This window comes from Schistocerca piceifrons, chromosome 5 (assembly GCF_021461385.2).
Source record: "Schistocerca piceifrons isolate TAMUIC-IGC-003096 chromosome 5, iqSchPice1.1, whole genome shotgun sequence".
In the NCBI taxonomy this organism is placed as follows: domain Eukaryota; kingdom Metazoa; phylum Arthropoda; class Insecta; order Orthoptera; family Acrididae; genus Schistocerca; species Schistocerca piceifrons.
Window position 1 is genome coordinate 164,244,763 of NC_060142.1, and position 26,314 is coordinate 164,271,076.

The following is a 26,314-nucleotide window of genomic DNA, read 5'->3' on the forward strand; positions in this document are numbered from 1 at the left end:
CGAAAATGTAGAATCTTCTCTTGAGATACCCAAATAACTCTAACATAGCCTTGAAAACCAATAGATAACAGATCTAGGAATAAGTGCATTCCCAATACAAATAAATCAGCGCCTCTGGAAGCTAACGGGAGAAATGTTTTGACAGCTGTGATGTAAATAAACACACACACACACACACACACACACACACACACACACACACACACACACACAAAGCGAGCTCGACACAAGGCGATACTGCACAGGAAGGACTGTAACCTCGGTCTATAAGGCCTGTTACTCTCCGTCTCAGTGACCCACGAAAATATGATATTTATTCGTAGATTTGTTGTTGTGGTCTTCAGTCCTGAGACTGGTTTGATGCAGCTCTCCATGCTACTCTATCCTGTGCAAGCTTTTTCATCTCCCAGTACCTACTGCAACCTACATCCTTCTGAATCTGCTTAGTGTATTCATCTCTTGGTCTCCCTCTACGATTTTTACCCTCCACGCTGCCCTCCAATACTAAACTGGTGATCCCTTGATGCCTCAGAACATGTCCTACCAACCGATCCCTTCTTCTCGTCAAGTTGTGCCACAAACTTCTCTTCTCCCCAATCCTATTCAATACTTCCTCATTAGTTGTGTGATCTACCCATCTAATCTTCAGCATTCTTCTGTAGCACCACATTTCGAAAGCTTCTATTCTCTTCTTGTCCAAACTAGTTATCGTCCATGTTTCACTTCCATACATGGCTACACTCCATACAAATACTTTCAGAAACGACTTCCTGACATTTAAATCTATACTCGATGTTAACAAATATCTCTTCTTCAGAAACGCTTTCCTTGCCATTGCCAGCCTACATTTTATATCCTCTCTACTTCGACCATCATCAGTTATTTTGCTCCCCAAATAGCGAAACTCCTTTACTACTTTAAGTGCCTCATTTCCTAATCTAATCCCCTCAGCATCACCCGACTTAATTAGACTACATTCCATTATCCTTGTTTTGCTTTTGTTGATGTTCATCTTATATCCTCCTTTCAAGACACTGTCCATTCCATTCAACTGCTCTTCCAAGTCCTTTGCTGTCTCTGACAGAATTACAATGTCATCGGCGAACCTCAAAGTTTTTATTTCTTCTCCATGAATTTTAATACCTACTCCTAATTTTTCTTTTGTTTCCTTTACTGCTTGCTCAATATACAGATTGAACAACATCGGGGAGAGGCTACAACCCTGTCTTACTCCCTTCCCAACCACTGCTTCCCTTTCATGTCCCTCGACTCTTATAACTGCCATCTGGTTTCTGTACAAATTGTAAATAGCCTTTCGCTCCCTGTATTTTACCCCTGCCACCTTTAGAATTTGAAAGAGAGTATTCCAGTCAACATTGTCAAAAGCTTTCTCTAAGTCTACAAATGCTAGAAACGTATTCGTAGATTACATACACAAAATGTTTCTAGTTTAGAGTTTCAGTTTCCTTGCATTATAAGAATCCGTATTTCCTCTTGCTCTGCACACGCCATTATTCCTGTTGACAAGCAACACGTCCTTCATGTGACGTGCAGTACTTCATAAACTCATTCCGTACTTATTTTGTTTCTAAAGTTGACCTCCATGGCCTGCGTTGCAAATTCTCCATGCCAATACCATTTTGGGTTGCGGACCTCCATGATCCACGAATAACATTTCTATCGCTTGTGTCTGCGTCAAATGTTCCTTGGGGCTACTACCGTGGGTCTGAAGTGGAGTTTCCCCTCTGAAGAAGTTTGAAGTTAATGGCCTGTTGTGGTAACAATTTCTGCATTTTCCTGAAAACAGTAGTTTTCTACATACACGAAACGCTGAAGTGAACGATCCAAACCTGGTCTCCACTTCTCTGTGTGCGTTTGCGGGTCTGTAGTCTAGTAGCAGCAGTTTGATAGTTCGGCTCAGTGGCCTGGCACGAATTCGGAATTACGTAATCGATTATGTTTCTATGCTTTTTATCTTTGTGATCATTTTATCAGAAGTGTCATCGCTGTGACAACTAGTATCTTTGTGGAGTTGAATGTAAACATGCATAGGGGCGGCATGTTTGTTTCTCAAATGTAGGAGTTCTAATGTAAAAGTTCGTAAGTGTGGTTGCGGTTAATTCAGATAATTCACGTATGAAATCATGGTTACAGAAAACCTTACAGGAGTTGACGTAGTGAAAGAAGTTAACTTTGAGAAGACGTTTATATCCGTCGAATACCCTGGCGTTGTTCAAAATGTTGATAATATGCTGAAAACTTTGGGCGGAATACAAAATATTTCTACCGTAAGTGTATCATTTAGACGAAGTTCCTTGTTTGCATGAAGTTGAGATATTCATTCTTTGTTTGAGGAATACGGTACATTATTTTATCCATTGTTTGTATTAGATATATGAATTGGATCTGTAGTCTAACGTTGCAGAAAAATGTGAATAGTGGTAATTCAAGATCTTTATCGTCCAAGTGAACTGGTAATGACTACCAGCTAAAGATGTTGCTCTACCGTTAAGTATGTCACAACAGTCAGATTTTTTAATGTTAAATATAGCTGGCAAATATTATAGTCAGAATGGCGTTATTAGATCTTGCAGACAAATGAATAAAAAAACAGTTAAAATCTGTCATTGGTAGTAATGAAATGAATTTCTGTCCGACACTGAGAGTTTGGCATCCCTTGTATGTTTGATTTTACTCTAGCAATTTGATGTACTAGAAGTTTAGAAACATTGTGCAAATCTTATATTCTATATGTAGTTTTGAGCTGTTGCCTTTGAGTAATTACATAAAACATTGCTTCAGTAATGTGATATTCATTTTATTAGTTGAGAAGGTCTTTGGTACCACTAACTTTGATGGTGTTGTGATAAGGATTTGAACAGCTCTAAAGGTGCCTTTTTAGGTCAACTTGTGATCAAACCTGTTGTAGAATAAGATCCAGCTTCTTCTAGGTGCTTAGGAATGCATTAGCCCAATCAAGCAAAGTGACAGTTACATTTGTTCTTTATTCAGATTTTGTCGGTATTTATTTCAACATCTTTACTGTTTTCTTTATTTGTATTGGACAGGCATCATCAAAGAATACCGAGACACTTTTGCAGTTTGATCTTTAATTTTGGCACAATCTCATTTTGTCAGCAGTAACAATGTTGTATGGTTACATTTACCTGCAGAATTAATGTATCGAGAATGAGGCATCAAATCCATGTCATCTGTACCGTTTTTAGATGTTGTTTCTACAATTATCAAATCTAGTCCCATAGAGACTTATGTAAAATCCTGGTTTCAGTCTCAAAAGAACAGACACTGTTTTCTTTGGCAGCATTTGTTGTTGGACTTGTACCTTCAATAGAAGTTCTTTCCCATCTAAATTACTCTTCCGTTTGTAACAGTTAACAATGGATAACTGAATTTTCACATTGTTGTCATTTTCCTAAATATTCTTCACTTCAAGGACACTCCAGAACTGTACCGAGGGGGAGAAACTTTGAGAAAGTGCGCAATAAGGCATTGGGTCATCAGTTGTTAAACATCTATGTTAAGGTAACTATTAAAAAGATTGTGGAAAATGTTGGTACACATACTGAATGGTGACCAGAAACAAACATGAAAACAAATTTCTTAACATTGTTTGAACCATTTTACAAGTAATCCAACTAACTTAATATACTCATTTGTTATGTGGCTGACATGAAGCAGTTGTCAAAGTAGTGGGTGCAAGCTGACAACCTTGCACTGAGGAGTCAAAGTGTATTTCATCACATGGAAGAGTTATGGCCAGTATTTTTAGAATCCCAAAAGGGATTCTTCTGTTAATATAACTAGGAAGTTGCTGAAGTTCAAATTGCAAGTTCAAGTTGCTGAATGAAATTCACTTTGTAATCATAAAAATTCTTCACATGAAAATACATCTATTTTTATTTTAACAATGGAAAATCTGGGATGGATTGTTATTTTTATCTTATTGGTGACTGCCTCTGGGGCAGGTGACTCATCAGTAGTACATGTTTTTCAGTGCTTTAGTGATCCTCTCATTGGGAATATCATTATAAGCAATCAAGGAGTATAATGAAATTAGAATGGCCAAAAACAAAACTGTGGAAAACGAGAACATTTATCATATGTTTTCCATTCAGCTTGGGGAAAAAATATAATTTTACTTTTTCCAGTAAAACATTAGCTAACTCTGTGTAACAGTAACAAACTTGCAAAAACTGAACAAATTCGAAGGTAAAATAGAAAATCCTAAGAACTTTTTTTCTTATGTTAAATTAGTAAGTGAATCAGAGTCAGTTGTCAAGGCATTGTGACTACCGCTATGATATTGGAAGTTGACAGAGAGAAGGCTGAGATACTAAAAGCCTTTTTCCAAAACCGTGTCACTGAGGAGGGTTGTTCCGCAGTTATCCCTTTGAATCACTACATAAGCATCAAAATGATGTATATCAGAAAAAGTGACCAAGCGATGGAAAACTATCTGAGACCACTCCACACAGAAAAGTCCACTGTACCTGATGGGATACTGATATTATCCTACGTAGAGAATGTGATAGAACTTACTCCTCTTCTAGCAGCAGAATATCACAGGTCGCTGCTGGAACGAAGTGTACCTAGTGACTGGATAAAAGTACAGGTCATTCCCATTTTCAAGAAGGTTTGTTGAACAGATGCACAAAACTGTAAACCTGTATCGCTGATGCCTGTCTGTTGTAGAAATTTGGAACTTGTTTTGTGCTTGAATATTATGACATTACTGGCAACTGAAAATCTCCTCCGTAGAAAACGTGTTCTGCAAGCAATGATCACATGAAACCCAGTTTTGCTTTGTTTGTCCATGAGACCTGAAAACAGTAGATACTTGCTCCTATGCTGATACAATATTCCTTGGTTTTCAGGAAGCATTAGATATGGTCTCGCACTACCGTCTAATGAGAAAGATAAAAGCGTGCTGAATATCAGACCAGCTGTGTGACTGGGTTGAAGAGTTCTTAGCAAATAGATTTAGCATTGCATTTTTAATAAAAAGAAATCTTGAGACATAAAATAATATCGGGCTTATACCAAGGTGATGCTATGCATCTATTATTTGTCGCATTATACTTAAATGACTTAGTGGATAACATTGAAAGCTCCATGAGGATTTTTGTAGGTAAGATAAATAAGATGTTGTGTGACTAGGCCCTCTAGTCGGGTAGCCCGTGGCTGGGTGCGAGTCTTTCAATTTGATGCCACTTGGGCGACTTGCGCGTCAATGGTGATGAAATGATGATACAAAAAGTGCTAGAAACTGTAATGAAGTGTAGGAAGAATGCAGAAGATCAAAGCGTGATGCATGGATTAGCTGCCGACCTTCAATGTCAGCAAATGAAAATAGTGCACATAAACAGGAAGAAAGATCCGTTATTGTATGATTGCAGAAAAATAACTGGAAACAGTCAGAACCATTAAACGTCTATGATTATTCATACAGAATGTTTCAAAGTGGATTGACAATGTTGTTGTTGTGGTCTTCAGTCCTGAGACTGGTTTGGTACAGCTCTCCATGCTACTCTATCCTGTGCAAGCTTCTTCTATCTCCCAGTACTTACTGCAACCTACATCCTTCTGAATCTGCTTAGTGTATTCATCTCTTGGTTTCCCTCTACGATTTTTACCCTCCACGCTGCGCTCCAATGCTAAATTTGTGATTCCTTGATGGCTCAGAACATGTTCTACCAACCGGTCCCTTCTTCTTGTCAAGTTGTGCCACAAAGTCCTCATCTCCCCAATTCTGTTCAATACCTCCTCATTAGTTAAGTGATCTACTCATCCAATCTTCAGTATTCTTCTGTAGCACCACATTTCGAAAGCTTCTCTTCTTGTCCAAACTATTTATCGCCCATGTTTCAATTCCATACATGGCTACACTCCATACAAATACTTTCAGAAACGACTCCCTGACACTTAAATCAATACTTGATGTGAACAAATTTCTCTTCTTCGGAAACGCTTTCCTTGCCATTGCCAGTCTACATTTTGTATCCTCTCTACTTCGACCATGATCAGTTATTTTGCTCCCCAAATAGCAAAACTCCTTTACTACTTTAAGTGTCTCATCTAATTCCCTCAGCATCACCTGACTTAATTCGACTACATTTCATTATCCTCATTTTGCTTTTGTTGGTGTTCATCTTATAGCCTCCTTTCAAGACACTGTCCATTCCGTTCAACTGCTCTTCCAAGTCCTTTGCTGTCTCTGACATAATTACAATGTCACTGGCGAACCTCGAAGTTTTTATTTCTTCTCCATGTATTTTAATACCTACTCCAAATTTTTCTTTTGTTTCCTTTACTGCTTGCTCAATATACACATTGAATAACATCGGGGAGAGGCGACAACCCTGTCTCACTCCCTTCCCAACCACTGCTTCCCTTTCATGTCCCTCGACTCTTGTAACTGCCATCTGGTTTCTGTGCAAATTGTAAATAGTCTTTCACTCCCTGTATTTTACCCCTGCCACCTTTAGAATTTGAAAGAGAGTATTCCAGTCAACATTGTCAAAAGCTTTCTATAAGTCTACAAATGCTAGAAACGTATGTTTGCCTTTCCTTAATCTATTTTCTAAGATAAGTCGTTGGGTCAGTATTGCCTCACGTGTTCCAACATTTCTATGGAATGCGAACTGATCTTCCCCGAGGTAGGTTTCTACCAGTTTTTCCATTTGTCTGTAAAGAATTTGTGTTTGTATTTTGCAGCTGTGACTTATTAAACTGATAGTTCGGTAGTTTTCACATCTGTCAGCACCTGATTTCTTTGGGATTGGAATTTATTATATACTTCTTGAAGTCGGAGAGTATTTCGCCTGTCTCATACATCTTGCTCATTAGATGGTAGAGTTTTGTCAGGACTGGGTCTCCCAAGGCCGTCGGTAGTTCCAATGGAATGTTGTCTACTCCCGGGGCCTTGTCTCGACTCGGGTCTTTCAGTGCGCTGTCAAACTCTTCACGCAGTATCATCTCCCATTTCATCTACATCCTATTGCATTTCCATAATATTGTCCTCAAGTACATTGCCCTTGTATAGACACTCTAATACTACTTCCACCTTTCTGCTTTCCCTTCTTTGCTTAGAACTGGGTTTCCATCTGAGCTCTTGATATTCATACAAAGGTCTCTTTAATTTTCCTGTAGGCAGTATCTATCTTACCCCTACTGAGATAAGCCTCTACATCCTTACATTTGTTCTCTAGCCATCCCTGCTTAGCCATTTTGCACTTCCTGTCGATCTCATTTTTGAGACGTTTGTATTCCATTTTGCCTTCTTCATTTACTGCATGTTTATATTTTCTACTTTCATCAATTAAATTCAATATTTCTTCCGTTACCCAAGGATTTCTACTAGCCCTTGTCTTTTTACCTACTTGATTCTCTGCTGCCTTCACTACTTCATCCCTCAAAGCTAGCCATTCTTCTTCTACTGTATTTCTTTCCCCCATTCCTGTCAATTGTTCCCTTATGCTCTCCCTGAAACTCTGTACAACCTCTTGTTCTTTCAGTTTATCCAGGTTCCATCTCCTTAAATTCTCACCTTTTTGCAGTTTCTTCAGTTTTAATCTACAGTTCATAACCAATAGATTGTGGTCAGAGTCCACATCTGCCCCTGGAAATGTCTTACGATTTAAAACCTGGTTCCTAAATCTCTGTCTTACCATTATATAATCTATCTGATACCTTCTAGTATCTCCAGGATTCTTCCATGTATACAACCTTCTTTTATGATTCTTGAACCAAGTGTTAGCTATGGTTAAGTTATGCTCTGTGCAAAATTCTACAAGGCGGCTTCCTCTTTCATTCCTTCCCCCCAATCCATATTCACCTACTATGTTTCCTTCTCTCCCTTTTCCTACTGACGAATTCCAGTCACCCATGACTATTAAATTTTTGTCTCCCTTCATTACCTGAATAATTTCTTTTATCTCATCATACATTTCATCAATTTCTTCATCATCTGCAGAGCTAGTTGGCATATAAACTTGTACTACTGTACTAGGAATGGGTTTCGTGTCTATCTTGGCCACAATAATGCGTTCACTATGCTGTTTGTAGTAGCTTACCCGCACTCCTAATATAAAGCTAATTGTTGGTAATGTAGATTCCAGAATGAGATTCATTGAAAAACCTTTGGGAAGTTTAGTCTTTAATGTGTTTCGTTATGGGCTCATTTATTAATGGCGAAAGCACCATGAAAATGCTCAGTCAACTGCAATGACAGGCTACAAGATAGGTACTCTGCATTGCTACGTGACTTGCTGTTAATATTTCAAGAGTGTACATTCCTAGAAGAGTCAACTAATATATTACTTCTTCTTACATTCGTCTCGCGAAAAAGACAATGAAGGTTAAATCAGAGGTATTCCACCTCACATGGAGGCTTAGCTACAATCATTCTTCCAGCAGTCCAGTTGCAACATGAACAGAAATTTGGGGGGGGGGGGGGGGGGTAAAAATATAGAATGTGGTTGCCCACCTTCCCTTTTATGGTAAAGATAAAATTCCACCATTAGAACAGTAGAATCTACAAAATTTCCAGCAATCTGTGTGCCAAATTATAAGTGGGTCAATAAGGTAGGGCTATAACTACTAGACTGACTGGGCACTAAAGGAGCTGGAGACGGAGAAAGAAAGATTCCATCTTTGCTGAACATGGTCTGAAAGAATGTCATTCACGTGGTGTGAGATGTAATGTTCTCCATAAAGGAACTAACGGGAGAAAACTAACATAACTTGAAATTCTGGCAATTAATAAACACCAATCAAGGAATCCATCTGGTCCTTAATGCCCAAACACAGTTCCATTACTCATCCTTATTAAAGTAGCAGCCAATTATTATTCCTCTCACCATTAGCTAATAAGCTTGTTATAACGGTTCCATGCCCACATTACATAGACGGACGTAGTTCTTTCCTTCTCTTTATTTGGTCTGTTCGTCACATTCACTGGTTTGTCCATAGTAGCCTGTGCCATTACTCACTTGTAGATCATTTCTGTTTTATGCACTCACATATTTTTAATATTTGAATATATATTATAATATAAGATTTATTTGTTCAGTGTCTCTTTAGGTATTACATCATGCTTGTGTTTTGTGTTGACATAGCCATAAAAGTCACATATCTTTGTAAATCTATGAATTCTCTGACAATGGCTTGGAAGCCAAAGTCAGGTTCATAACAAACTAATAAATATTATTGTGGAACATTAATATGTTGTATTCAAGTGATTAATTTAAATGTAAGTACTTGTCAAAATCATAAGAAAATTTAACAATTTGAAAAAAAATTTAATTTGTGGATGTTAGTAATGTCATTTAAAGGCAGGTGCCATATGGGGCAGGGTTTATTCAAATGAGAGGTAAGTGTAACAGGAAGGAAAAAAACTAATCAGCATATGGACAAAAATTTTAATTGATATTTTGTGGTACCCATATTGCCTTTTCTTGGCAGCATAAGAGAGTGAAAAGAGAGAGGTATGTAAAATGGCACATTGCAATGACTGACTTAAAAATTATAATTTTATGAACTGCTGTCATACACTTCAGAGTTCTTCAGTGTACTATGTTTAGGATATGATATATTCCAGACCAATATCTGGTGATAGAAACATGCATCTGTGCTCTTCCTCTCAGTGACATCACGTTGTAGTCTTTTACTTGGGCTGTTCACTTATATACATTGTAGACGTACTGGTTATAGCTTAATAATTCTTATCTAATTTGTGATTATAACTCATATTATCCATTTAGGCATATTCACAGAAGAACAGAAGGCTTGAACTGAGATTTAGACCTGATGATATGTACTGCAAACCTGCATGTGGTGACAGACATAAATCATCATCATTATTACTGAAGTTTGTGGTAAAGAGAAAGAAAAAGAGGAAGGCCTGTCCTGACAATGAATTGAGTAGTGACAATGATGTCAAGCCAGCAGATCAAGATTCTGTAGTTGTGTCTCATGTTTCTGTTCTGGGGCGAATCAGGACAACTTTTAGATTTGCAAGTATGTTGTTTTTGATTACCAAAAATAAATGTCTTTTTTAAGAGCTTTTGTTGTTTAATTGTTGTTCATCATGCAATAAGTTAAAATAGACCAGTATTCAGTTTTTTCCGTGATACATTCTATTACTCATATACTTAATGCTGTGACAGATTTGTGTGATTTTCAATATCTACCAATGGACCGAGTATCAGGAAGTGATGGGCCAATGGAAGAAATATATGAAAAACTAGTTCCTAAAGGACTTCCTTCAGTTTCTTGGCTTTATGGTGATAGTCCATATTTTTTACCACCAGCTGTTTTTTCAAGGATGGACAGCGTGCAGGTAAGGAAAATTTGAAATAATGAATGGATTGAAACATTATCATTAGGTTTGTTTCCTGTTATGATTTGCGGCAATAGATGTGAAATGTTTTTCACTCAACTTTCTCTCACTTTCCAAGATTTGCCATTATTTACCTAAGAAAAGTCTTTGGCATAGCCACAAACATTAAATTGTTTTGAGTACTGCACATCAACATTTGCAAGCCTCACATGCCTCGTGCATTATGTCACATGGTGAGAGTCTTTTGGAATTTGGTCTGCCTAGGCTAGGTAAATCTTTGGTTGAATCTGGGAGCCTTGTAGAGGGGGACCTGTAAGAGCTCATTATAAGCTCTGGATGTGCTTCAGCAACCATTCCCCATCATGGCAGTGGAGTGTTGTTTGTCATAGATATAGGATTTTAGCTTAATCTGTCATGCTGCAAGTATTATATAAACCTTTGTAAAGAAAACCTCAATTTCAAAATGTGCCACATGTTATTTCGGTGGATCACTATTCAGGAAAAGCAGTTGCTAGCAGGCTGTATGTGGTAACGATGACATGTCTGCTGAAGCTTTAGACTTGGAAGTCTGTCTGAGGGAACTAAGAGAGTAATGGTCACCTTTAAATGGCATTTGATAATTCCACATGCCCCCTCAATTGGACCATATGATTAGCATAGTCAGTGAGCTGTGTGTCGGGCATGATGTTCCTGAGGTGAGGACCAGTGAGTGCCATCAATACCCTATACCTGTATGTTCTGAAAATGCTTCAGGGACCACCATGCAATGCCATGTTGGAACATATTATCGTAAGTGTGACAGGATGGATAGCTGTTGAAGTGAAACAGTCATAAGCGGACAAGCTGTGAGTCATCTACTTGCATGGGTTTGTGGTACTCTTCTCGGGTCAACGTGTGTATACCAGAAAGTTGTGAAACCCTTTATGGAGTCTGCTGGGAACACTGACAATCTCGAATCCTAGAGACAGACTAAATGGTCCTGTGGAAATGAAGTTATAAAATTGCAGTGATGGTAACAGGGCCCAATAATGCAAGAACACTTGTATTTTACAAAGAGGGAAGTGAGATCATGTCCCCATACTATATCCACAGACCTTTGAAAATATTGCAGATAATATTAAATTCATGAAACTGTTGTGAAACAACGCCAATAAAAAATGCTGCAGCAGACCTAGGGACCACAGTACTGTAGATAAAGAGTCTAAGCCAGTATCTAATAGTAGTGGAGAAGCAAAGCACTCACCTTCAGCAGAGGTATAAGCTGTCGGCCCATGATGATAGCGAACAAGTAAATTGCAAAGTGAATGGAAAGTGGAAGCTTTCACAGAAATGGTGTATGTAATGAAGAATGGTGAACTGCAGAAAACTGCTGCTTTCATTTTAATGTTCACTTCACTACTACTTTTGGAACACACACAAACTAAGATTCTGTATACCAACCCCATCTTTTGTTACATAAGTCTGAGAGATATGATCACATGATCACTACTTATAATCAAGAGGCAGAAAGGTGTCCATGAAACAGACACTTCATGTTTATTCTCTGAAGTATTTGTAAATATGCTGTCTGTTTTGATTTGGTACAATTTGGTATACGTGAAAGAAAAGAAATCAGGAAACAAGTGATGAAACAAATTCTACATTCTGGGGACAACGATGAGGATGATTACTATTATTATTATTATTATTATTATTATTATTATTATCTTCTTTCCTTTCTCAGACGTTATGTCTGGTTAAAAATGGAAAGTGACGCGGACCTTGATCAAGCGTGACTTCCTTTTAACTGTATGGTATATGTTACCTTGCATTTCATTATTATTATTTCTCTTTCCTGTCTCAGACGTTATGTCTGTTTAAAAATGGAAGGTGACACGGACCTTGATCAAGCGTGACTTCCTTTTAACTGTACGGTATATGTTACATTGCATTTAGGAACCTTCGGGTAATTGAACAAGTATCAATAATTACAGATTTCTGTAGTTGTATATACAAGTTTGGATGTAGCTGTACTGCGTTGATGTACTGGTGGATATTGTGTGGTATGACTCCTGTAGTTGATAGTATAATTGGTATAATGTCAACTTTATCCTGATGCCACATGTCCTTGACTTCCTCAGCCAATTGGATGTATTTTTCAATTTTTTCTCCTGTTTTCTTCTGTATATTTGTTGTTTCGGGTATGGATATTTCGATTAGTTGTGTTAATTTCTTCTTTTTATTGATGAGTAAGATGTCAGGTTTGTTATGTGGTGTTGTTTTATCTGTTATAATGTTTCTGTTCCAGTATAATTTGTATTCATCATTCTCCAGTACATTTTGTGGTGCATACTTGTATGTGGGAACATGTTGTTTTATTAGTTTATGTTGTATGGCAAGTTGTTGTATTATTTTTGCTACATTGTCATGTCTTCTGGGGTATTCTGTATTTGCTAGTATTGTACATCCACTTGTGATGTGAACTACTGTTTCTATTTGTTGTTTGCAAAGTCTGCATTTATCTGTTGTGGTATTGGGATCTTTAATAATATGCTTGCTGTAATATCTGGTGTTTATTGTTTGATCCTGTATTGCAATCATGAATCCTTCCGTCTCACTATATATATTCCCTTTTCTTAGCCATGTGTTGGATGCGTCTTGATCTATGTGTGGCTGTGTTCGATGATAGGGGTGCTTGCCATGTAGTGTTTCTTTTTCCAATTTACTTTCTTCGTATCTGTTGATGTTATGTGATCTAAAGGGTTGTAGAGGTGGTTATGAAATTGTAGTGGTGTAGCCGATGTATTTATATGAGTGATTGCTTTGTGTGTTTTGCTAGTTTCTGCTCGTTCTATAAAGCATTTTCTTAAATTGTCTACCTGTTCATAATATAGGTTTTGTATGTCGATAAATCCCCTTCCTCCTTCCTTTCTGCTTAATGTGAATCTTTCTGTTGCTGAATGTGTGTGATGTATTCTATATTTGTGGCATTGTGATCGTGTAAGTGTATTGAGTGCTTCTAGGTCTGTGTTACTTCATTTCACTACTCCAAATGAGTAGGTCAATATTGGTATAGCATAAGTATTTATAGCTTTTGTCTTGTTTCTTGCTGTCAATTCTGTTTTCAGTATTTTTGTTAGTCTTTGTCTATATTTTTCTTTTAGTTCTTCTTTAATATTTGTATTATCTATTCCTATTTTTTGTCTGTATCCTAGATATTTATAGGCATCTGTTTTTTCCATCACTTCTATGCAGTCGCCGTGGTTATCCAACACGTAATCTTCTTGTTTAGTGTGTTTTCCCTTGACTATGTTATTTTTCTTACATTTGTCTGTTCCAAAAGCCATATTTATATCATTGCTGAATACTTCTGTTATCTTTAGTAATTGGTTGAGTTGTTGATTTGTTGCTGCCAGTAGTTTTAGATCATCCATGTATAGCGAATGTGTGATTTTGTGTTGGTATGTTCCAGTAATATTGTATCCATAATTTGTGTTATTTAGCATGTTGGATAGTGGGTTCAGGCAGAACGAGGCAGGACTTTATGAGTCTCCTTGGTATACTGCACGCTTAATCTGTATTGGCTGTGACGTGATATTATTTGAATTTGTTTGGATATTAAGTGTGGTTTTCCAATTTTTCATTACTATGTTTAGGAACTGTATCAATTTAGGATCTACTTTGTATATTTCCAATATTTGTAGTAACCATGAGTGGGGTACACTATCAAAAGCTTTTTGATAATCAATGTATGCCTAGTGTAGCGACCTTTGTTTAGTTTTAGCTAGATATGTCACCTCTGCATCTATTATCAGTTGCTCTTTATATCCTCGTGCTCCTTTGCAACAGCCTTTTTGTTCTTCATTTATAATTTTGTTCTGTGTTGTATGTGTCATTAATTTCTGTGTAATGACTGAAGTTAATATTTTGTATATTATTGGTAGGCATGTTATGGGGCGATATTTAGCTGGGTTTGCTGTGTCTACTTTATCTTTAGGTTTCAGATAAGTTATTCCATGTGTAAGTGTATCAGGGAATGTGTATGGGTCTGCAATGTAACTGTTAAACAATTTAGTTAGATGTGAATGTGTTGAGGTGAACTTCTTTAGCCAGAAATTTGCTATTTTATCTTTTCCAGGGGCATTCCAATTGTGCGTAGAATTAATTGCTTGGGTGACTTCATGTTGCAAAATTATCACTTCAGGCATTTGTGGTATCATCCTGTATGTGTCTGTTTCTGCTTGTATCCACCGTGCATGCCTGTTATGCTGTACCGGGTTTGACCATATGTTGCTCCAGAAGTGTTCCATGTCTGTTATGTTTGGTGGATTGTCTATTTTAATGTGTGTGTTATCTATTGTCTGGTAAAATTTCTTTTGGTTTGTGTTGAATGTTTGGTTTTATTTCCTTCTATTTTCACTTTTTTTGTATCTTCTAAGTCGTTTGGCCAGTGCTTGTAATTTCTGCTTCTTTTCATCTAATTGCTCTATCGCTTCTTGTTGTGAAATTTTACCTAACGTTTTTCGTTTTTTGTCTGATATTTCATTTCTTGTAAATTGTGTTAGCTGTCCGATGTCTTTTCTCAGTTTTTCTATTCTGATCTGTAGCCTGTGCTGCCATGCTGGTTTTGTGGGTTTCTTCTGTGTGTTGGTTGGTTCTGATCTCTGCCTAGTGTGTATATTTAGTGTAGTGAGTGCTCCTATATAAACCAGTAGTTGTAACTCTTCCATAGTTGTATTTTCATTTATTTTGTTGTGTATGATTGTGTTGATAGTTGTTGTTGTTGTTGTTGTTTCGACTTGTGGGTTATTTTGTGGTCTATGCAAGAATGGTCTAATGTCTGTATTTGTGTCTTTGTATTCTATATGTGTCAGCTGAAATTTTTCTTCTATATCTAACATGTGTGTCACTTCGTGTTCTATTTGTGCTTCTTCTGGTGTCTGTCTTAAGATTTCGTTTTCCTCTGATTGTTTAATTGATGCGTGTTGTTCTTTGTTTGTTTGCTCTGGGATGTTTGAGTCTATTACTGTATTTTCTTCTTCTTCTTCTTCTTCTTCTTCTTCTTCTGATTGCACATTATTTTGTTCCAGTATTTGTTGTACTTGTTGTTTGATGTTTTCTAATTCTGAATGGGGTATCCTGTTATTTTTGATTATTACACAGATCTGATCAGCTAGTCGTTGTGCTGTTAAAATTTTTAATTCTGGGTATCTGGTAATAAATGTTGTGTATACTTGTGATCTGCATCCAGTTGTGTTTGTTCCTAAGTTTGTTGCTTGGTAATAACAGAACATGAGGTGTCGGTTAACTTGATCTGACCATCTCATCCTCTGTCTTTGTTTTCCTTCTATAGTGGTTGCAGAAAGCATATCCTGCAAAACACCTCTATTTTGATTTAAATCATTTTCCGTGTGGATAGCAGTGTCATTACCATTGTGGATGGGCATAGGGTTCAAACGTCATCCCCGACCATGACAGCGCTTGTCCGAGGCTTCATTAGTTCTGTCCGGACCAACTAATCACATTAAAAGGGGGGTTAGACCTATTAGTGGTTTGTTCTTTTCATCGCCTTTTATGACTGGCAGAACATACCAGAGGCCTATTCTTTTCCCGGGCCTCCATGTGTTTATTATTATTATTATTATTTAATGAGTCCTCACTTCTACATAAATAAACTGACAAGTCCATCCTACTTCACCGCCACTTCTCCAGTCCAAACTATTTCATCAAAGAGGAGCACTAGGAGGAAGAAATATTGTTTGACAGGTAGCTTCCATATTGCAATAGAACGTAAAGATATGTGGAATGTGCCATGAAGTCCCTTTGTGGAATGATGGAGTGCCACTTGGAGTACAGGACTAGATGGGCCTCTTGGCAGATTCCAGCAATCCTCTTGCAGTCTTCGGACTCCATAAACTCTTATCGACAGTCTCACATAGATTGCAGAAATGTGAGTCATTGAGGAGAATTAATGATAAAAGAAGAAAATTCCAGCAGTAGTTTTAATGCATAATGGTGTTCTCAAAGACTACAATTGCCCAGAACTTCCACAGAATAATATCAGCTGTGAGCCTGGAACCAACACACCTTCACCAGCAAAAGTCATCTGAGAGGCAATGTCTCAGTTGTAATCCAGAAAATACAGAGGAGTGCAACTGCCTTATTGCTATGTGAGTCGGAACAGATCTTATCAGAGGTTCACGGTACATTGCCAGGATCAGATATTGTTACAGAAAATACTAAGGAACTTAAGGGCTACCTTCATACAAAGAACAGCTTCTCATACTCTTCTACTTTATTTGGCCCGAAAGAGAGCATTCAACTGGTGGAGGAGACAATCATCATCTCTCTTATCAAACCAAAGAATGATTGCACAAACCCAAGTAGCTAATGCAATGTTGAAGCATCGGAGAGACATTGGAGCGCATGATGAGACTATTGCGTACTGTGGGTCTTGGAATCTAGGAATATAATCACCTACTTCCAGTGTGGGTTCAGAAGAAATCACACACTTGTCAATAATCTGACCCTACTTCAGGTATGTGGAGGCCTTTGTGTACAAGAGGAGGATAATAGGCACGTTTTCTGGCATTAAAAAGCCCGCAAAATGACCTTTGGTATAACATCCTAAGATAAATACATGGTTGGAGGTTTCCTGACAGCCACCTCATAAAATTACAATCCTTTCGGGGAAGCAATATTTCAGATATTGAATGGTTAATGTACTCTTGGATCAAAACACACAAGAGGATGTTGTTCGTTTGGGAAATTTGCTAGTGTCACACTTTTTGTGGAAGCAATAAACACTACTGGGCTGCTTGTTTGGGGATGATTACAATTTTTGAGTCTGAATCTAGTTTCTCAATGATACCCATGCCTGTCAACTGCAAATTACTCTAAGAAAGCTCAAGGGCTGGGCAGAAATTACAGATTTTTAAGTTCTCTCCTGAGGGTTATCAATTTTTGAGTCTGATGGATTTACAACTATTATAAATTATGAGCAAACAGTAAAATTCAGGACTTTATATGTGGTGAGAAACTTTGCTTTTTCTCGCAGTTACACAAAATTCAGAGTTGTCGACTTGGACAGGCGGTTCATTGTCCACTTAAGTGTGGAACCGGATAGCGGAGGTGGGTATGATGAGGTGGTGAGCCCTCAGCAGCTCAAATAAACAAATCCAAAGATTAGTTCTTTTACTTTAACCCATGGAACTCCAATTGCAGCATCACTGCTTGGTTATCACTCCCCTCTCACCATGGGTAGGTTGGTCCATGGTGAGTGGTTGCTGCTTTTAGCTTTCTCTCAGCTGTGTTGATGCACACAGGGTTGTTGACTCCAGTGTTAAGACACAGCACATGTGGCCTACATTCCACTTTACTGCTGTCTGCATAAGGAGTCAGCAGTGCAGACGAAAGACAGGAACTCTTGTGGCAGTTGCCAGCCTCCAGTGCAGGAACTTGCCCCTGCAAGTGGTGGGGTGTGGTTCATAGATACCATCAGTGTCAAATTAGATTGGGCAGCTTTACCACCTGTGGCCTGAACTGCAGCCCTCCAGGGCAGGCGTCTGGCAGCTAATGCATGATGCTGGAGGAGGTCTACTGATAACTAATAATTTTAAGAATAATAATTATGATGGAAATTTGCTCGTGCCGCATAAGAGGTACACAGTAGTAAGTTTCCTCGGGAGCATGTGTTTGAGCTAATTTATGCTCAGTGACACACGCTCCAGACAGTCAACATATAATATTGGATTAGTAGATGATAGTTCTTGAGCCTTGAAGTTATTTACCTTCTTTGAAGATAATGTCACAGCATCCAGCTTGCTCTGTCTGTATTTCATGCTTCTCCAAAGTATTACAGATACTGGTGTTGCAGATAGATATATGAGATGAAATAAGAAAATTTAAAATGAAGTTGACTTTGTACCATAAGAATTAATATATTTCAAATTGTTAGTGAACCAAACTGAAATCCACGTGCTCTTTCTATCCCCCTGCGGGTCCGGGGATTAGAATAGGCCCAAGGTATTCCTGCCTGTCATAAGAGGCAACTAAAAGGAGTCTCACATGTTTCGGCCTTTATGTGATGGCCCCCTGTAGGGTTTGACCTCCATTTTTCAAAATTTTCCCAAAGAGCGAGCCAATTGGGGAAGGGCACCTTGCGTGGTGCATCGTGTCCATCACGCCCTGAGACCTGTCGCATCCTTTGTCGATGTGGCTCTGCACTTCTGCTCATTCTCCAACTGTAGGGTGAGGTCACCCTCTTGGGTGAATATTTTTCCATCAACTGTGGAGTATCGTTTACTACGCTGACAATAATGGACTTGTTTGCTTGGTTGCATCTGATATCCAGCATGGTAGCCAGTCCATTGTGATGGGGCTGCCATGTACCCTGTTGGTTGTAGTCCCCTGACCACACCGGGGTCGGTCTGCTGATGCCTGCACCGTTAACTCCCCACGTATCCCCGGGAGTAGATGCCCGGGACTCCTGGGGCATCGGTACTCCTGGCAATGGCCATCCTGCCATGTGGCCTTTGCTGCAGCTGGGTGGTACCTTTGGGGAGGGCCCCTGGTCAGAGTGGGTGGCATCAGGGTGGTTGACACACGATGAAGTGTAGTACATCATCTCTTGCTGTTGGTCATACACCAGCAGTCTCTTGCTGTTGGTCAAACAGCAGCAGTCTCTAAGTGTTCACGAGCTCAATTCAACGCACAGAAGTACGATCCCAAATCGTTCCCCTCCCTGGCCACACCATGGGAGGAACGTCAGGCTAAGGATGGCAGCGGCTCTTATTCGCCCCAGTGCCCTGTATGTTTGAGAGCTAATGGGGGATCTTTCATGACAATGAAGACTCAGTTTTTTGTTGAAAATTTAGAGGACAAGTTTGGGGAGGTGGAGGGATTGTCCAAAATGAGATCTGGGTCAGTCTTGTGCAAAACAGCATCATCTGCCCAGTCATGGGCGTTACCCGCTTGTGACAAGCTGGGGGATGTTTCTGTAACCATCACGCCCCATAAGAGCTTAAATATGGTCCAGGGTATCATATTTCACTGGGACCTTCTTTTGCAGTCTGACGATGAGCTGTGCGCCAATTTGGAGCGGCATGGGGTGCATTTCGTTTGGCGTGTCCACCGGGGTCTGAGGGATAATCAGGTCGCCACCGGTGCCTTCATTTTGGCCTTCGAGTGTGGTACATTACCCGAGAAGGTCAAGGTGATTGTCTACTGCTGTGATGTAAAGCTCTATATCCCTCCCCCAATGTGGTGCTTTAAGTGCTGCAAGTTCAGCTGTATGTCTTCCTGCTGTACTTCCAGCATCACATGTTGAGATTGCGTATACCCATCACATCCCAGTATTTCATGTGCCGCGCCTCCCATCTGTGTCAGCTTCAGAGAGCACCATTCGCGTTGCTCGCCTGACTGCAGGATTCTCCAGAAAGAAAGGAAAATCATGGAGTACAAGACCCTGAACTGACTGACCTACACTGAGGCTAAGAGGAAATTTGAATGCCTACATCATGTACATATGACATCATCTTACGCCGCCACTACAACAGTTCTAGCCCCATCAGCTCCTCCAACCCCAGTCACCTCTCAGAGCCGGAAGACTGCACCTGCCCCCTTGATGGTGCGGGGGGAGGGGGGGGCACTTCCCTCCCTGTTGCTCCTTTGCTCCTGCACCACCTACTTCGGGAGCAAACCCCCACCCCACCCCCGCCACCCTCAACCATCAAGGATTTCGTTTCCTATTTTTGTGCCAGAGAAGCATAAGTCTTTGGCCCCTATAGCTAGGAATGGGTCCCTTCGGTCACTCCCTTCCCAGGTTTCTGCTAGTTGGAAAGATGACACCCGCTAGTGGCTGAAGAGCCCAAAAGCAGCTGGTCGTAGGGCTTCACGCTCATCCTCAGTCCTGGAGACTTGATCAGTGAAGTCCTCCCAACCGGGGAAACCCAAGGAGCAGTAAGAGAAATCCAAAAAGAAGATCCCCAAGACATGCCTTCACGATGCCAGTTTCACGATGATGTCATCCTCCAGTGGAATTGCGGCAGTTTTTTCCACCGCCTGGCTGAACTACGGCACCTGTTAAGCTTTACACCTGCTTTCTGCATTGCTGTCCAGTAAACATGGTTCCCGGCAATGCGGACCCCTGCCCTCCGCGTCTATAAGCGATATTACAGGAACCATAGCGACTATAATTGAGTGTCAGGTGGAGTTTGGGTTTATGTCCTAAACTCAGTCTGTAATGAAATTGTGCCCCTTCAAACCCCTCTTGAAGTTATGGCTGTCAGAATAAGGACAACGCAGGAAATAACTGTCTGCAATGTATATCTTCCTCCAGGTGGTGCAGTACCCGTAAATGTATTAGCTGCACTGGTTGATCAACTCCCTAAATCTTTCCTACTTTTGGGAGATTTTAATGCCCGTAACCCCTTGTGGTGTGGCACCATGCTTACATACCGAGGCAGAGATGTCGAAACTTTACTGTCTCAGTTCGACCTCTGCCTCTTATATACTGGGGCCGCCATACATTTCAGTGTGGCTCATAGTAGTTGCTCAGCCATTGATTTATCAATTTGTGGCCCAGGACTTCTCCCATCTATCCACTGGAGAGCACATGATGACCTGTGTGGTAGTGACTACTTCCCCATCTTCCTGTCACTGCCGTGGTGTCAGGCCCACGGACGCCTGCCCAGATGGACTTTAAACAAGGCAAACTGGGACGCTTTCACCTCTGCTGTAGTGGTTGACTCTCCCCCACACGGAAACATGGATGTGATGGTTGAGCAGGTGACTACAGCAATCCTTTCTGTGGCAGAAAACGCGATCCCTCGCTCTTCATGGTGCCCCCGACAAAAGGCAGTCACTTGGCGGTCTCCGGAAGTTGCTGAAGCAATTAAGGAGCGTTGGCTAGCTCTACAGTGGCATAAGTGGCACCCTTTCCTTGAGCTCCCCGTAGCCTTTAAATGGCTCAGTGCCCACGTTTGCCAGCTTATCAAACGGCGGAAACAGGAACGTTGGGAGAGATACATCTCTACTGTTGGGTGCCATATGTGACCTTCCCAAGTCTCGGCCATGATCAAATGTTTTTTTGGGTACCGGCCCCCAACAGGTGTTCTCAGTGTTAACATAAATGGTGTATTATCTACTGACACAATTGCGGTTGCTGAGTACTATGCTCGAGTCTCTGCAGCGGAGAATTACCACCCAGCCTTTCACACACTCAAAAGGCGGCTAGAAGGAAAAGTCCTCTCGTACACTACACACCACAGTGAATCGTATAACGCCCAATTTACAGAGTGGGAGCTCCTCAGTGCCCTTGCACATTGCCCCAACACTGCTCCTGGGCCAGATCGGATCCACAGTCAGATGATTAAACATCTCTCATCAGACTAAAAGTGACCTCTCCTTGTCATCTCCAACCGGATCTGGTGTGATGGCATCTTTCCATCCCAATGGCAGGAGAGCACCATCATTCAAGTCCTTAAACCTGGTAAAAACCCGCTTGATATGGATAGCTATCGGCCCATCAGCCTCACCAATGTGCTGCTGGAATGTATGGTGTGTCGGCGGTTGGGTTGGGTCGGGCCCTGGAGTCACGTGGCCTACTGGCTCCGTGTCAGGGCCGCTTCCGCCAGGGTCGCTCTACCACTGATAATCTTGTGTCCCTCGAGCCTGCATCCGAACAGCCTCTTCCAGATGCCAACACCTGATTGCTGTCTCTTTTTATTTACAAAAAGTGTATGACACGACCTGGCGACATCATATCCTTGCCACATTATACGAGTGGGGTCTCTGAGGCCCGCTCCCGATTTTTATCCAAAATTTCCTGTCACTTTGTACTTTCCGTGTCTGAGTTGGTACCTCCCATACTTCCCCCCATATCCAGGAGAATGGGGTCCTGCAGGGCTCTGTATTGAATGTATCTCTATTTTTAGTGGCCGTAATGGTTAAGCAGCAGCTGTAGGGCCGTCCATCTCACCTTCTCTGTATGCAGATGATTTCTGCTTTTCGTACTGCTCCACCATTACTGGTGTTGCTGAGCGGTGTCGTCCACAAGGCGCAGTCATGGGCTCTAGCACACAGTTTCCATTTTTTGGCCGCAAAGTTGTATGTTATGCATTTCTGTCAGCGTCGTACTGTCCATCTGGAACCATAACTTCACCTTAATGACAATCCACACACTGCAGTGGATGCATACCGGTTTTTAGGACTGGTTTTTGATGCCCAATTGACTTGGCTTTCTCACCTTTGTTAGCTTAAGTGGAAGTGCTGGCAGCACCTCAATGCCCTCCGCTGCCTGAGCAACACCAATTGGGATGCAGATTGCTCTACGCTGTTGCAGCTCTTCAGAGCCCTTGTTCAATCCCACTGTGACTATGGGAGTCTGGTTTATGGTTTGGTGGCTCCCTCAGCGTTGCATTTACTTGACCCAGTCACGTTGGAATCCCAGGCAATGAACTTGCCAACAGCCTGGTGAAACAGGCTACATGAAAACCGCTTATGGAGATCGGCTTCTTTGCAACTGATCTGCATTCGGTACTACGCCACAAAGTTTTGTGTCTTTGAGAGACAGAATGGCATAACCTCAGTATGCACAACAAACTGCGTGCTATTACGGAGACTACAAATGTGTGGAAGACCTCCACGTGGGCTACTTACAGGGACTTTGTGGTTGTCTGTTGGCTCTGCATTGGCCACACTTGGGTGACACATGGCTACCTCCTGCTCCATGATGACCCACCTCAGTGTTGGTGCGGTGCCCGGCTGACAGTGGCCCATATCTTGATGAGCTGTCCTTCTTCGGCTGCCCTGCGATAGACTCTTTAGCTACTGGACTTGCTGACAACGCCTCATCGGCTAATTTAGTTTTACGTTTTATACCTGACGGTGGGTTTTATCATTCTATATAAGTTTTTGCACATGTCCTTTGTCCCTTTGTGTTCTCCACTCTAATGCTTTTAGGCTAGATGTTTTAATGTGTCGCAGAGTGGCTGGCTTTCCTTTTTATTCTCGTGGTTGGCCAGCCACAGTCATCTGCTCTCTTGTTTTTATCCTTTCTACCTGTTTCTTGCTTCTCTCTGTGGTTTTCTTTTCCTGTTTTGTCCATAGTAGTGTTGGTTGTCCTTCTGTCGTTCTTCTGTTTCTTCCATTCTTCTGTTATTGTGCTGTACATCTCCTTTCTTTTCTTCTTTCCCATGTGTAATTATTTTACCGGGAACAAGGGACTGATGACCTCGCAGTTTGGTCCCCCCCCTCCTTTAAACCAACCAACCCCTTTCTATCATGGACGGGAGAAGTTGGACAGCACAAGATCGTTGAAACATCTGATAGAGGTTTTTAGAAACATAAGAAAATTAATGTTCTTCATTTTTTCTCACTAGCTCCACATGCTTGTTGCTATGAGAATACTGCATTTTAATATTTGCCGTGAACTACTTAGGTGAATGAATGATTAAAAATAGACTGAAAAAAATAAAACATATGCCCATATAGGTAAACCTGCATAAGTCCAATACTACAATGAATTCTCCTTGCTGCCTTTACCAAGGCATGTCCTTGAATCATTACCTGAACAGAAACTTAATAATAACTTATAGACTAAGAATGTAGTTGCTCCATTGATAACTAATGTATCATTTTTCTCCTCACACATGCATCATTCTTACTTTAAGTACATGGATATGTAAATTCATCAACTTCTTTTTAATTCTCAAAACCAATTCTCCTTTTATAAGAGCGCAACTATTCAGAACAGGTCCATTGTTTCGGCTTACCTTTTTGAAGTCTTTCCATATTTATACTACAATTACACCTGCAATTAATAAATGTTATTGTAGACAAGCACAACCTCATTATCTTTAGTAGTTTGTTCAGAATGTGACCGTACCCCTACAATTATTCTTTCTTTCACTGTAGATAGATACTTTCCGTATAGTGTTTTGTTCATTGTTGGTATAGCTACCGTGTAAATTTGTAACACCGTAAATAATAGTGTAGTTTGTAGATAGGTTTCTGTAATCAGTCATTCTTTCTTCCTCTGTAAATCTTCTTTTATATTAAACCTCCTTGCTGTGTTAGTTTTATCCTTGTAGTGAAGACAGCTTCGTTTCAGTAGTAATTAACAAACATTAAAACCTCCAGAATATAGCTTATTTGGCGGTTAGATGCCAAGTTTGCATTGCATCTGGTGTGCAAGGTGGTGTGTTGCACTGAACTGTTTCTGCGCATGCACTGTAGTTGTTGTCATATGTGTTAGCTGCTACTATGGATGCGCATCCTCTCCCTCTTGTAATACAACTTTACATGTTTACATCTGAAGTGAATTATCACATTGTATTAGGGAAATGTACGTATTGTGTAATGAATTGGCAGCAATGTGGTCATGTTTGATTTTCAGGCTTCAGATATAGCATTGTGACATTAAACAGGATCTTAAATTACTAGAACTTACTGTGCTTCCATTTAAAAACATATAAATAAATAAAATGATAATCTTCTCTTAAAATTAAGCGAACAATTGTCACGTACATGTTATATTGAAATATTTCATTTGTTCATGTACAGTACTTCAAGTGAGGTTTGACCTTTGTCCAATTATTTTAGCGTACAAATTTTATTCTTCCTTTTGCTTCAAATTCTAAAGGTTTTGTGGGCACTGCAGGATGTAGTTCGGTCAACTTTGACTTGTATGAGTGCTTTGTCTTTTGGCAAGTAATGCAGTTTCATATTACTCCGAGAACTGTTCTCCACAAGTTGGAAAAGTAGCAGTATATACGAGGGTTGGAACTCAAATAGTGGCAACTATTTATTCACAACCGACACAAAAGAGTTACATGTTTGCACCTGTTACTGTCCTTCAAAGTAGTCACCAGCGTTGTGTAGAACCCGTTGCCAGCAATGTGGAAGGCGTAGTATACCGTTAGCAGAGCCTGTTCTGTTGATGGTGCGAATGGAGCGGTCTGAAGTTATGGTGATTCTCATGTACGACTGTGCTGGTGTTATCCTAGCACATTAAGTTCCTCCACGGCAATCTGCCAGTGGACAGTATTACTGTTCGTTTTTGGAGCATCACCTGCGACCAGCTTTGCGAAAGAAGCAGCGACACTTTCTGCCCAACCCACCCGTCATGCATGGGTGCATACTGTACCATCCACCATACTCCCCAGACTTAAGTCCTTGTGACTTTGATTTGATTCCGAAGATGAAGGAACCACTTTTTGGCATTCGCTTCAGAACTGTTCCAGACATTCAACAGGCAGTAGACCGCTCCATTTGCACTATCAACAGAACAGGCTCTGCTAACGGTAAACTACGCCGTCCACATCGCTGACAATGGGTTCTACACAACGCTGGTGACCACTTTGAAGGACAATAACAGGTGTTAACATGTAACTCTTTCGTATTGGTTGTGAGTAAATAGTTGCCACTATTTAAGTTCCAACCCTCATGTTTATCTTGTTGGTGCATTTGGAAACCCCATAGTGGCTCGATAGATTGTGAGTTTACAAAATGAAATCATCTTTGTAACTTTCTGGTAAACACACATGGCACTGTTCTTGATTCAGTGATGAAACTGGACTCCCTCATGTACAGTATAGAACTTCTTCAAATTTTCGTTGTAATTTTCAGACAGTTTTGAACTTACCTTTCTCCATTGTAGGTTCCCTCTTGCAGTTGCTCCAAACTCTTACACGTCTTTACATAATATATCTGTTGTGTCTTGTCCTGCATACGCAGAACCCTAATTTCAGAATTCTGTTTTGTGAATTCCAAGAATTCATCAAGCCCTTGAGGTAACCCTGACAAGGAGCCTTTGATTATGTTTTGTTTATCCTTGATGTATACGATTCCAAAACTGAACTGCAAGTACATGCACCTCCCGGCTAACCTGCGGTGTAATAGTTTGCGTGTCAACGGAAAAGAAAGTGCTTGATGGTCACAGAGACTTTGATGTGCTTGCCCCACAAGTACTAC

At 40.3% G+C, this 26,314-nt stretch overlaps 1 protein-coding gene across 2 annotated transcripts in view; it reads left to right on the plus strand.

The window, feature by feature from the left end:
* Nucleotides 1–2,022: 2,022 nt before the first annotated feature.
* LOC124798388 (general transcription factor 3C polypeptide 5) overlaps nt 2,023–26,314 on the plus strand; it is a 79,973-nt gene continuing 55,681 nt past the window's right edge. Inside the window, exons 1-4 of one of the 2 annotated variants that reach the window (XM_047261763.1) lie at nt 2,023–2,076; nt 2,155–2,288; nt 9,783–10,038; nt 10,188–10,360. In XM_047261763.1, coding sequence (XP_047117719.1) covers nt 2,250–2,288; nt 9,783–10,038; nt 10,188–10,360 — 468 coding nt within the window. In that variant the 5' untranslated portion in view covers nt 2,023–2,076; nt 2,155–2,249. Of the gene's footprint in view, nt 2,289–9,782; nt 10,039–10,187; nt 10,361–26,314 lie in introns of both variants that reach the window. The other variant, XM_047261762.1, reaches the window with a different exon arrangement.